The following is a 13,685-nucleotide window of genomic DNA, read 5'->3' on the forward strand; positions in this document are numbered from 1 at the left end:
TGGGTTCTGCTATGGTTCTCTTAAGTGCACCACCTGCTTCAAATTCTTTTTGTACTACCTTGTGCTGAGGGGGAGGGCTTGCTGAAAGGTTTCACTCAGTGTTCCTGTTTTGCCCTCAGTTTGGGGCCTGCCCTGTGCTCCTGCCCCTCAGGGAGTCTCTCTCCACACGTTCTTCCTCCCCCAGTGGTGGATTTCTGCTGCTCAGTACTTACTGCTTGATAACTTGGTGGTGGAATCCAGGGGCGGGTTCTTGTGTCCTGGTCCAGTCGCAATCTTAGGCAGTCCCTTGGTCATGGACACGGGGTTTTCTCAGTGATTCTCCCCTCCCCTGCAGTAAAAGACCTTTAATGATTGGGACCCAGGTTAGTTTCGTGTCCCTTTCCCAGTAGTAGAGGGTTTTTAAATTTTCCTTTCCCTCAGCTTCAATAGGTCTTCCCCAGGGCCCAAAGGGGAATGGGTTTGCTGCCTTTTCCCAGTGGTTAAGGGATTTTGTTTCTTAGGGGGAGAAGCGTCTGGGCAGGGCTTCAAGCCTGCATCCTCTGGTCTTACTACCTGTTCCCAATATTTCTCACAGGTCCCTGACAGAGGTCCATGGAGAAGGGCCTGTAGTGAGGCCCTGTACTCTCCTGTGGGTCCGTGGCTCCTGACGATTTTATACTCTCATACTCACCTATGTTTGGCCTTTAGCCCTCGATTCGAATTTTAAGAGTAATTGTACTCACACATATGGTGACTCCATCTTCCATCTGTCTGCAGACGGTAAGCCAGTGTTCACTTCCCATCTCTCCTTCAAAATGCCTGTCTTCCCCGAGATTTCAGGGTAATTGTTTGCCTTGCAACCTCTTTGAATGAGTCAGAGAAAGTCATGATTTTGAGGATAATCCACTTTTTTCTTTCTGTTAAGGTGGGAGTGGCATTCCTTAGAGCTTTCTATATCCCAGGAGCCAGAAGTCACCCCAGGGGTTCTGAAAGAGTCAGTTTTCACGTGACACTTCAGGGACGCACTTCAAGGTGGTCACTGCTTGTACCTGATGTGGTCCAGGATGCAGAAAGGGTTCAGAGGAATTGCTGGAAGAGACGGCCTCAGGGAGGGGCCTGGGAGGATACTGTGTAAGTTGAAGAAAGAATTGTAGACCTGTGGGAGGGTCAGTAAGGGCCACACAACAGTGCCACAGTGTCACCATGGCAAGTCCCCCTCCTTCCCACTCCAGGTACATCCTCGGTCTGTGCCCCCTCCATGTCTACAGGCGGCTCCACATGGAGGAGAGGGACACTGCCCTCTGGTTCCCTCACATCCACTTACTGGAGTTGTTGACGGCCCAGAGACATGGAGCAGATGCAGTGTCCCCCTCAGCCCCTCCCAGGGCCCAGCCTACTGGACTCTTCCTGTCCAGAGGCCAAGCCAGAGCTGCCTGAGTCACCTTCCTGCCAGTGGTGCCCTCTCTCATCCTTCTCTCGCTAATGAGGATGACTTAATTCCAGCCCAAGACAAAGACACTGACTTGGTCTCCAAAAGAACATTTATTTCCAAAATTGAGGCCACAGAAACAGAAATTCCCCCTCCCTGACCTCTGCTACTCCCATCAGATAATTCCCCAGCCTCCACAATAAGATGCCTCTTAGGCCCACAAACACCTTCTATAGAATACCCCTGTCTGGGGTCCCACAAGCCCCCAAGGCCAGCTGAGCCTCCCGTTCACAGCTCAGCATGTTTTAACTGGGGTGGCTTCTTTGCCGCCTCCTTGGACAGGAGCTCGTTCCAGAAAGCCACTTCCTTGTCTTTCAGCTTCTCGGCTGCCTGGGTGGTGACGCCAATCTGAAGGTACCCTTCTTTCTGGTCATATACTGGCCAAGGGGGAAGCCCCTCCCCATTGGGATTCCTGGGAACAGAATCACATAGAAATTCCCCAAAGCTACTGTGTGGCCCCAACAACCCTCAGAGATTGTCAGGGACCCCCTGGCTTCATCTCTGCCAAAGGCTCATACGCCTCCAGAGACAGGAGGCTGACCATCTCCTAGGCAGCCTGTCCACTGATGGAGCTCTCACGTCAGGGGCCACAGGGCGGGGAGTTTACCCAGCACACATTGAAGCTCCTCCCACCCAGCAGACACGCCCTGCCCCTTCCCAACCCTGCTCCGTCTGTGCCACCAGCTCACCCGTTCCGAGCAAAGTTGGCCCAAAATTTCATCACCATCTTGCTGAGATTGGTCTCCTCTTCTGAGGCACCATCTGTGGGGAGGAGACAAAGCCATTGCTACTCAAAGTGTGGTTCAGGGGCAGCAGCAGCCCTTGAGAACTTGTTAGAAATTCAGAAACGGGGCCCTTACTCCAGACCTACTGAGTCAAAACCGCATTTTAAGAAGATCTTGGGTAATTCAAGTGCACTTTAAGCTTGACAGTTACTGACCTAGGTCGGGCTCAGTGAAGGGCTGTAGTCATAAACTGGCTGGGTCACAGGGCCACACCCCAGGGTTTCTGCTACAGTAACCCCACCTCCCAGGATACTCTCCTTTGGGTCTTTTTTCAATCTCCTACACCCACACACATTTTCATAGAATCTGAAAAATAACCAAGCTGCAAGGCCCCCAAAGAGTCACCCAACCAGAAAGTGCCCAGAGGCACTGCCATGTACAGCCCTGGGTTGTGTCACACACAAGTTGTCGGTAACTGCTGAGGGTTAAGACATTGAAGACGTCTGTGAACAGTTTTTCTTTAAAATATTATACTCTTAAGTGTATTAAAATATTAAAAGATATGACTTTTAGGTAGATAGATGGATGGTTGGATAGACAGAAACATATTAGTCCTGATTCAAGGTTAAGAGCAATTCTAACCTTACTCTCACGTACCTTCTGATATGCTCTTGTGAGTGCGAAGTGAGTGGTGGCATTCTAGCCCTGAGCAGGGCCCTGCAGGTGACCCACCTCCTGTCTTACTGATGCCCAGATCTGGATTCTTAGAGTGACCATGGAGGAGGGCGCAAGGATACACATTCTCCACCATGCACATTAGAGCAAGAGAAAGGTTAGGACCCTTTGTCCTTCAACCCTGTTATGGTGAATTCAGGAAACTAAGACCTGGAGAGAAGGAGGAACTTGCCCAAGGCCACCAAACCAACACTTGAACCCAGATCCCCTAACTCCAAGTCTGTAGTCACCAAAGGGCCATCACCTTTCAAAAATGGAGCCCCGAAGACCGAGAAGAGCTCATCCCCATGGTCCCCCATCACCGTCTTGGGTTTCATGGCTGATGAGAAGCTTGGGCGATACTGGAACTCATACATGTAAGTGGGGGCTCCGGCATCTGGAAGACATGGATTCATGCACAGTTCACTTCAGCAGACGCACACCTGGATGGTATCAAGGGCTCCAGAGGTGGGTGGGAGGGGCGCTGTGAGCAATCAGGAAATTGGGGGCATGCCTGGTCCTGAGTGAACAACAATATTAACAGCAGCTGCCCGTTGTGAGAAGCAACTGTGTGCCAGATCCTGTGTGTCCCTGCAGGAAGCCCCTGGTTATCAGCATAACAGAGAAAAAGACTTTTGGAAAAATTTCATGATTTGATTAAGGGTGCATAGTTGGGGGAGGTAGAATAGGATTTGAGCCAGGTATTCATTGAATGAATAAGTGAAGATTGATTGAATAAATCAATGAATGTTGAAACCTTGGGTAGATCCATTCAAAATAACTACAGGGGCACTAGGTCAACTCACATAAGCCCCTTCTGATGCATTCATACACACACGACGTCTATATGCACACACTTTACACTACCGTATTTCATTGCTAACAGGTTAGTCTTCATTCCCTTGGAGAATACCTGCAGCCTGACAGGTGCCTTCTATTATGCCCATTTTGAGCGTTTCTGGTGTTTTTCACATGTATTCCAAGAAGAGTGAAGTAAATCCACGTTGCTGGTCTGAAAGTGCAGATATTTAAATACAAGCCTATGCAGAAAGGGAAGAGTCTATTCCTTGTGTCTCAGGAAACCACAATTCAGCATTTCCTTTTTCTCTGTCATCTCACAGGTCTTGCTTCCTGCTTGGCCCAGGGAATGTTAAGGTAGTGGCAGAAGGAAGAAGGGGCCGAGGAAGGGTACAGTTCCTCCCTCCTCCTCTCCCCTGCCCCTATGCTCACCACCCCCTCTCTAAGCCCCAGGAAGATGTCAGTTTTCCTGCTGATGCTTCAGCAGCGTCGCCCATCTTGCTCCTTCAGGGCTAACTCACGGGCCACCCGCCCGGGGAGCTCTGTGCTCTGCATTGATCATTATGCCCAGAGCGAGTGACTCTACCCGGGAAGGGTCAGGCCACAAGTCAGACTGGCAGGAAAATATCACACTTTTTCCCTTCCTGGGGACAGAATCACATTTGGAAAATGCAGAAAAAAGGAATAAGAACAAAATGATCACATCTAATCCCACCACTCAGAGAAACCTGTTAATATTTTAGCACTTATCCGACTTATGTATATAAAATTAGGATACTATTGCATATGTTATTTCACATGGCTATAATAATTGCTTCATATCATTAAATATTTGCCCACAAAGTAGCTTAACAATATATGCTATCCCCACAGGAGGATGTAGAATAATCTATTTAATTGCCTCTCTCACCTCCCATCATTGCACTGTGGTTTAGCAAGAGGTGTTTTTGGAAGAAGCAATCCTTCTGTGGTCCCATAATCCACTTATTAAACAGTTGTTTCAAGGTCAAGCAGAAATTGCTGTAAGGAGGGGTTTTATCCTTGGCTCTGCCACTCAGAAGTTTTAGAATGGAACTCACAACCCAGCCAGAGAGGAAAGACCTTTTGTGAACGAGAGAACTTAATTATGGCAGCATGCTGCCCAAAATATATTCTCCTTCTTTGTTTCTTTTTGTTTTTTTTTAAGCTTTCTGCCTTAAACCTCTGAGATTTATTAAATTCCTGCAACCACAAGTCTTCAAAATAAAGTAGGCACACAATTGAATAATAACATTTAAGAACAATAAGAAAAGCAGAGGGAAGGAAAGCTAGCAATCAAAAATACACAAATTAAAAGTGTGATTTTTTGTTTTTTGGTTAGGAGGGGCTTATGAAATTAGCAGCATTATTTTTTTAATTAATTAACTAATTTATTTTTGGCTGCATTGTGTCTTTGTTGCTGTGTGTGGGTTTTCTTTAGTTGTGGCAAGTGGGGGCTACTCTTTGTTGTGGTGCGCAGGCTTCTCATTGCAGTGGCTTCTCCTGTTGTGGAGCATGGGCTCTAGGTGCAAGGACCTCAGTAGTTGTGGCACGTGGGCTCAGGAGTTGTGGCTCACAGGCTCTAGAGCACAGGCTCAGTAGTTGTGGGGCATGAGCTTAGTTACTCTGCAGCAGGTGGGATCCTCCCAGACCAGGGCTCGAACCTGTGTCCCCTGCATTACCAGGCAGATTCTTAACCACTGCACCACTGGGGAAGTCCCTATTTTTATTTTTTAATCTTAGTATCTCAACTGAGAGAATTAAGAAATCCACACTCTTAGAAAAGGAAACCCCCTGCACTGTGGTGGGAATGTAAACTGATACGGCCACTATGGAGAACAGTATGGAGGTTCCTTAAAAAACTAAAAACAGAACTACCCAGCAATCCCACTACTGGGTATATACCCAGAGAAAACCACAATTCAAAAAGACACATGCACCCCAATGTTGACTGCAGCACTATTTACAATAGCCAGGTCATGGAAGCAACCTAAATGCCCATCGACAGACGAATGGATAAAGAAGACGTGGTACATATATACAATGGAATATTACTCAGCCATAAAAAGGAATGAAATTGGGTCATTTCTTGAGACGTGGATGGATCTAGAGACTGTCATACAGAGTGAAGTAAGTCAGAAAGAGAAAAACAAATACCAGATATTAACGCATATATGTGGAACCTAGAAAAATGGTACAGATGAACCAGTTTGCAGGGCAGAAATTGAGACAGAGATGTAGAGAACAAACATATGGACACCAAGGGGGGAAAGCTGGGGTGGGGGGTGGGGGTGGGGGTGGGGGTGGGGTGTGATGAATTGGGCGATTGGGATTGACATGTATACACTGATGTGTATAAAATTGATGACTAATAAGAACCTGCTGTATTAAAAAAAAAAAGACTAAAAATAGAACTACCATATCACCCAGCTATTCCACTACTGGGCACATACCCTGAGAAACCATAATTCAAAAAGAGTCATGTACCACAATGTTCACTGCAGCACTATTTACAATAGCCAGGACATGGAAGCAACCTAAATGTCCATCGATAGATGAATGGATAAAGAAGATGTGGCACACATATACAATGGAATATTACTCAGCCATAAAAAACCCGAAATTGAGTTATTTGTAGTGAGGTGGATGGACCTAGAGTCTGTCATACAGAGTGAAGTAAGTCAGAAAGAGAAAAACAAATACCGTATGCTAATGCACATATATGGAATCTAAGAAAAAACAGTACTGATGAACCTAGTGGCAGGGCAGGAATAAAGACACAGACGTAGAGAATGGACTTGAGGACACGGGGTGGGGAAGGGGAAGCTGAGATGAAGTGAGAGAGTAGCACTGACATATATACACTACCAAACGTAAAATAGATAGCTAGTGGGAAGCTGCTGCATAGCACTGGGAGATCAGCTCGATGCTTTGTGACGACCTAGAGGGGTGGGGTAGGGAGGGTGGGAGGGAGGTTCAAGAGGGAGGGGATATGGGGATATATGTATACATATAGCTGATTCACTTTGTTATACAGCAGAAACTAACACACCATTGTAAAGCAATTATACTCCAATAGAGATAAAAAAATTAATTAATCAAAAAAAAAGAAATCCACACTCTTATACACTGGAAAGGAATTTCACAATATGTATCAAGAAATTTAAAATGCTCCGACAGGCCCAGGCTAGTAATTAAACCTCTAATAACCAATTCTAAGAAAATCATCAGAGATTTGGTTAAAGATTTATGTACATGAGGCTGAGCATAATGTTTTTGTAGCACCAAAGTATGGGCACCCTGCCTAAATATCCAATAGGACAGGAAGACTAAAGTGAATTTTAATGCATTATTCCATGAAATAATGGATGTTTTTTATGAGTTTTTGTTGACATTGAGGAAATGCTTACAATATAGGATTCTGTGAACAAAAACATAAGATAAAATTAATATTTAAATTATATGTAAGATATGGAAAGATTAATAGAAGAAAATATGTCAAAAATTTATAGCACATTCTTCTAGGTGGAGGAATTATGAGTGATATCTAGTTTCTTCTTTATGTGTTTCCATATTTTCAAAATGTTTTACAACTGTAAGATGTTAATTTTATATTCAGAAAAGTTCTCTTCTATAAAAAAAAGAGTAAGACAAGTACAAAAATTTAAAAAGGAAAGAATAATGTTGATAAAATCCGGGAAGTCCAGGCAAAAAAGATCCTGAATGCAGTCATGAGATTCAGATAAAACACAAGTCCAGGATGGCTGGGTCAACAGACAGTGAGGAAGAGGAAACCACATGTATCGAGAGACAAAGCCAAGTTTGTGAAAGAACAGATTTGACCCCAGGCAGCCCCTAGCTGAAGAGTTTCATCAGGACCCTATGGAGGAGGGAGTGGTAACCAGCACCTGTACATGACTGTCCTGAATTTTGGGGACATGGTAGGTGAGCTGTAGCTAATTTTTATTATGCTTTTAAAGTCCCCAATTCTAAAACCCTTCTAGCACAGTTAGAGAGAGTGGTCTGGATCAGAGAACCATTTCCTGCCTTGCAGACTAGGTGAAGGATAGCTCCTAGAAAAGGAAGGGTCTGGTGAGGACCTCAACAAGGCACCCCAAAGGGACACCTCCTGTTCGGGTGAGCTCATGCATCCTTTACCTCACATCCCCCCTACACAGTCTTGGGATATGTTGAAAGGTCCTGTGATAGACCCAGCACACACTGGGATGGAACAAGGCCAGCTGCAGACATCAACATTCTCCAGACCACCTGCCCTACACCTCCCCCTTCTCACTCCTTTCAGCTTTCTTGATCCCAGACAACACTCCTGGTCTTACTCCTGGCCTCACTCTACCCCCAGCTCCACTGGTTAACAAACTAGTTTGCAACTAGCTCTGATCTTGGAAACCTTCCAAGACCTATCTTCCAAGATTTCCCCTCTAGCCCCACAGACCACCACAATTCAAGTAAGGAGCCCTGTGGCAGAGGCTGTCGGTGCCTCCCCATATCCCCTGCTTCCGGGCACGTCAGCCTGAGTTCCACCTCCTGCATCCACAGCTCTTTGCCTGAGGTCTTTGGCAGCCAGAGACCACTCTGCCCATGTGTGCAACAGGTCAAAGCACCAGGGAATTAACTGCCCTTGGGAACAGCCTTCAACCAATGTCTTGACAAAGTTGGAGGATAAATACCCCAGCTCTCTTGCCACTCTCTTGGGATAACCCTAAGATATGTCTTTCTCAGGACTCCCCAGCTCCAGTTGTCCACAGTGGATGCTTTCTTGACAGTGCAGGGTGGACTGGCTTCCTCTCCATTCATGTCACTTCTCCACTCCTCTACTGGTGTTTCCTGGGATCACCCCCCAAATAAAATATTTGTATTTGGATCCTTTCCTTGGAGTCGCTCCTGGTGGAAACCAAAATAGGACAGTGCCCCCCACTGTCCCCAGGCCATATAGAATGGACCTTGGAGTTTCCACATATCTTTTTTAAAAAAATAAATTTATTTATTTATTTAATATTTTTTGGCTGCGTTGGGTCTTTGCTGCTGCGCGTGGGCTCTCTCTAGCTGCGGCGAGCAGGGGCGTTGTGGTGTGCAGGCCTCTCATTGCAGTGGCCTCTCCTGTTGCGGAGCACAGGCCTTAGGCACGCAGGCCTCAGTAGTCGTGGCACGTGGGCTCAGTAGTTGTGGCTCATGGGCTCTCGAGTGCAGGCTCAGTAGTTGTGGCACACGGACTTAGTTGCTCCACGGCATGTGGGATCTTCCCGGACCAGGGCTCGAACCCGTGCCCCCTGCATTGGCAGGCGGATTCTTAACCACTGTGCAACCAGGGAAGTCCCTCCACATATCTTTCTATGCTGAGCATTAGGAGAGAATACAGTGTGAAGCTGGTGCGGTCAGTGTCCTTCTCCTGTCCACTTTCCATGACTCACCTCTGTGGCGACGGGGCACATTCACAGATGGGACAGCAAACATCCCATCTGCAGTCAAGTCCAGGAACAGGTCTTTCCTTCTGGCAGGGTCGTCCGTCCCTCCTAAATACTTGTCAGCGGCCACTGGAGTCAGTTCCTCAGGGATGTTCTGAAATAGATCAAGAGTGAAAGTGACCACCCAGCCCTAGTGAACAGCATGGCTTCTCCAGCCAGGGAGGAAGGCTTGCATTAATGGCGAACCTCTCAAGTTCTGCGCAACCACTTCCGCCCACTCCTGGTGGTGAGGTGGAAAGGCATAAAAATGGGAGTAGAACCCCCCCAGCCCCAGTCTTCATTCTGCCATTAGTTGCTCTGCAGTTGGGGACAAGCCTCTTCCCCTCTTTAGGGCTCAGCCAGTTCCTGTGATTCCTAGACTCTTACAAGGATGGGGTAGGACTTCCACACGAGGGACGTGGCCGTCTTCTGGTCCAGCTTGCCTCCAGAGAATGAGTAGCCCATGAACTGTTAAAACAAAGGTTAAGCAATTGTGAATCATCCGGTAATGGCAAGAAAAACCGAAGTGACCAACACACCAAACCAATGCAGGCTGAAGGTCACTTTGTCATGTCTTGATGGGCATGGGTCTTTGAGGAGTTGGGCAAAATCAATGAATCAAATGGACTTTTATATTTAGAAATCAAGGAGTACAAAGAAGATAAAGTAATTGTTAAGGGAAGCTGCCCCAGTCTTTGTGTGTATGTGTATGTATGTATATACATATGTGTGTGTGTATGTATATGCGTACATATATATATATGTATATTTAGGCTAGAGTCTCCACAGTGGTCATCAAGGCAGAGAGGGAAGGTTTCAGCCAGCCAAGTGTTGAAGTAGAGGGCTCTGGGGCAGATGACACAGACCTCACAAATACCCCGCCTGTGTCAGATAACTGAGAAAGCCCCAAATCCTGCCATTATGGTTTTGGTCTTTCGGTATAATCTTTGAAATCATTCTGAAGACCTGCAGAACTCTGCACATAACAACTGCATCAAAACTCTGCACTAAGTGACTTCACCAAACTCTAGCACGGCCACAAGCAGCTTAAGGCCATGTCCCCAGGACGACCCCAGGCCCCCTTAAAAAGCTCTGTGCTGCCAGGAAAATTTACCGTCTGCTCTAGCCAAAACCTGGTGATAGGCAGGTAGGTCCCTGAACCCATTCTTAGAACAGTTACTTTAAAACCTTGTTATTATAAATCCTTTCTCTGCCCTTTGAGATGTAAATCTACCACACAAAACTGTTTCCTCAGGACCTGAGAGCCATCTCTATGAAAAGCAAACATTCAGGGGGTAATTCTTGCTCTCTCTTCCAGTCCCTGTGGAAAGATAAAGGCCTAATTTCAGCAGGAGCCTTGCTTCTACTTACACCACGGCCTCCTGTCATAAAGAGAGAAGAAGTTTGTTTCTTCTCCAGATAAATGCCAGCCAACAAATCTAGGTGGCCCAGTTACACGGATAATCCTCCCCGAGCCCCCGGCCTTGGGTTCAGTTCACAATTGATCTTTTTCCTACAGCAAGGGTGTATCTGAATCAAATCTGTTACCACTTCAACTGGTGTCCGGCTTTGTTTATCTTTGGCAGAAGGGAAAGTACTTCCTAACTTTTAGAAGTCAATTTTAACTCAGGAGGAAGCAGGCTCCTTTGAATCTTTCCAGTTAGATGAATGAGAGTGTGAGGTGTGGGTGGGTGGAATTTATGGAGAAACTATGAAAGCACCAAGCCCAGGGAAGAGGCTGCAGGTCCCAGGCCTCACTCTCCTTAACTCCCAAGCCATTTCCCCTTTCCAGGCCTTGGGTTTCTCATCTGCCCAATGATTATCTCTACCAGCCCTCCTGGCACTGACATTTCAGGATTCTTGGATGGGAGGACAAGCAGAGAGTGTGTGGGGATGTGGGTCCCCAGGGCCGCACCACCCAGGTGACAGCTGGGCCATCGTGGAGAAGGTTTCCACGGAAACGTCAAGGTGTATGAAGGTCCCCGAGGTGCGTGCGTAGAAGGAGGGATCCTGTGACCAGAGATGGGAGGGGTGATGTGACGGGCAAGGGAGGCGAGTCTAAGAGGCCTGCACTTTCTCACCATCGGCAGAATCCAGCCACACTCCTGCTCGTTGATTCCCACGACGTAGGGAACGGGGTGGAAATTCTTTTCAGCCAGAATCTCTTCGGGCGTCTTTGGCAGCAGCGCTCCGTCAAGCACGGTGGGCAGGAAAGGAAAGCTCTGGGGAAGAGGGCAGTGTTGTGTCCATTATGGTTGCCAGGGTCTCCTGCCCGCTAGTCACTTAGTAGCCCTCTTGGTTACCAGATCAACTCTCATGGTATTGCAGGGCTTGTGTTCAGGTGACCCTTATTTACTTGATAATGGCTCCAAAGCCCAAGAGTAGTGATGCTAGCATTTGGATATTCTTTTAGGGTACCTAATTTATGAATTAAACTTTATCATAGGTATGTATGCGTAGGAACTGAAACATAGGATATATAGGGTTTGGTACTCTCTGAGGTTTTGGGCATCCACTGGGGGTCTTGGAACTTATTCCTCGAGGATAATGAGGGACTACTGTATTGACATGGCCACAGATTAGTAGCAACCGACTCACATGTCACCACCTGGGAAGCTGGTTTCCGGTATAGTTATAGTTCATATTTGGTCACAGTGGTCATTAGGAGCAGGGTTTTTGGAGCCAGACTGGATTTGAAATCTGGCTTTGTCATTTACTAGCTGGTAACTTGGGAAAGTAGTTTCACCTGTGTGTGCCTCCGTTTCCTCATCTATAAGATGGGTTGTTGTGGGGATTAAATTACTGAACACATGCAAAATGCTGAGCACAGTACTGGAACCTGGAAAGGGCTGAATAACATTAGATATGATTCATTAGCAGTGCTGTTACAGATCCTGCACTGGACACCAGCCCCATGTGCATATTCCCCTACCTGGATGGCAGGTAGAAGTGGACAATTCCTAGGCTCTGAGATGCTATGGCTCCCGGGACCTGCTTCTGCTCTGCAAGGACCAGTGAATGACAGGCCAGCTCTAGTTGCCAGCAAGAGAGGTTCTGTCGCATGATTCTGATGCAGCAGGACAAGGCCCTGAATCCTAATCCACTATGGCTGACGATAGGGGAGAAGGGACTGGGGTGCCACTACTGCTCACTTCCAAAGGCTGCACAGTTCAGGAAGGGCTGCTGTAGGAGGCCAGCAAGAGTAGCAGCTCATTCTGGAAGGAGGACCCAGGAAGACCACACAGAGGAGGTGCCTACCATTGGCAGTGGGCTTTGGAGAATGAACAGTTTTCTAAAGAGTGGGAACAGCATAAGCAAAGTGACAAAGGTGTCACTTTAGTGCTCATCCCAGGAACCTCAAACCCCAAGGGTCCTGGGCTTGGAGGAATGTTGGGGGTGTGCACTAGAGACATGGTCACATGTTGGAGCACGTGTTCTGCACACGCCTGCACACAGTAGGGACTCAGATGTATTTTGAATGAATAACTCCATGAGTGAGGGGATTTGTCTTGTAGGGAAGGTCTGTCTTTTAAGACAGAGGCGGCATGTGTTTACAAGGGGAAATCTGTCAGGACCGTGCGACATGGGATGGGGAGGGGCAGTAGAGAGACAACAAGGGTCCAAGTTGATCAAGGTGGCGTCCAGGGCAGTGTCCAGTGGGGACTGACTGATACCAGCAACAGTAAGAGGGACAGTAAACACTGCTGTCCAGAGGGGCTGCTAGTGGCTGCTCTGTGTGGGCCTCATGTATCACCTTGCTCAGGTCAAAAAACCCAGAGGAGGGAATTCCCTGGCGATCCAGTGGTTGGGACTCCACGCTTTCACTGCCGAGGGCGAGGGTTCGATCCCGGCTGGGGAACTAAGATCCCACAAGACACGCAGCGCGGCTGAAACCAAAACCAAACCAAACCAACAAACAAAAAACTCGGGCCTGCTTCACTCCTCTTCTCCTCACGCCCCACACGCTGTGCATCAGCACATCCCATCAGCTATTACTTCAACAACATCCATGGACCTGGAGGTTCTCATACTAAATGAAGTAAGTCACATAGAGAAAGACAAATACCATATGATATTGCTTATATGTGGAATCTAAAAAATGATACAAATGAACTTATTTACGAAACAGAAACAGACTCACAGACATAGAAAACAAACTTATGGTTACCAAAGGGGAAAGGGTGGGGGAAAATTAGGAGTTTGGGATTAACAGATACACATTACTGCATATAAAATAGATATAAAACAAGGATTTACTGTATAGCATAGAGAACTATATTCAATATCTTGTAATTACCTATAATGGAAAATAATCTGAAAAAGAATATTTATATATATCACTGAATCACTTTGCTGTACACCTGAAACTAACACAATATTGTAAATCAACTATACTTCCATAAAATATATCTCTATATATCTATATCTATATCTATCTATCTATCTATCTATCTATCTATCTATCTCCAGGCCCAAACCTCTTCTCTCCACCCACTCTGC

The 13,685-nt window shown here is 46.7% G+C and overlaps 1 protein-coding gene across 1 annotated transcript in view; it reads right to left on the bottom strand.

Annotated features, from left to right (window-relative positions):
* Nucleotides 1-212: 212 nt before the first annotated feature.
* Nucleotides 213-13,685, bottom strand: part of LOC307179128 (liver carboxylesterase-like) — a gene marked incomplete at its 5' end in the record, with an annotated part of 53,661 nt that continues 40,188 nt past the window's right edge. Inside the window, 7 exons of the mRNA XM_079907900.1 lie at nucleotides 213-342; nucleotides 723-1,106; nucleotides 2,158-2,230; nucleotides 3,173-3,304; nucleotides 9,153-9,300; nucleotides 9,573-9,653; nucleotides 11,267-11,407. Coding sequence (XP_079764026.1) covers nucleotides 1,016-1,106; nucleotides 2,158-2,230; nucleotides 3,173-3,304; nucleotides 9,153-9,300; nucleotides 9,573-9,653; nucleotides 11,267-11,407 — 666 coding nt within the window. The 3' untranslated portion in view covers nucleotides 213-342; nucleotides 723-1,015. The remainder of the gene's footprint in view (nucleotides 343-722; nucleotides 1,107-2,157; nucleotides 2,231-3,172; nucleotides 3,305-9,152; nucleotides 9,301-9,572; nucleotides 9,654-11,266; nucleotides 11,408-13,685) is intronic.

The sequence above is a fragment of the Stenella coeruleoalba genome, assembly GCF_951394435.1.
Source record: "Stenella coeruleoalba genome assembly, chromosome: 20".
NCBI classification, from domain to species: domain Eukaryota; kingdom Metazoa; phylum Chordata; class Mammalia; order Artiodactyla; family Delphinidae; genus Stenella; species Stenella coeruleoalba.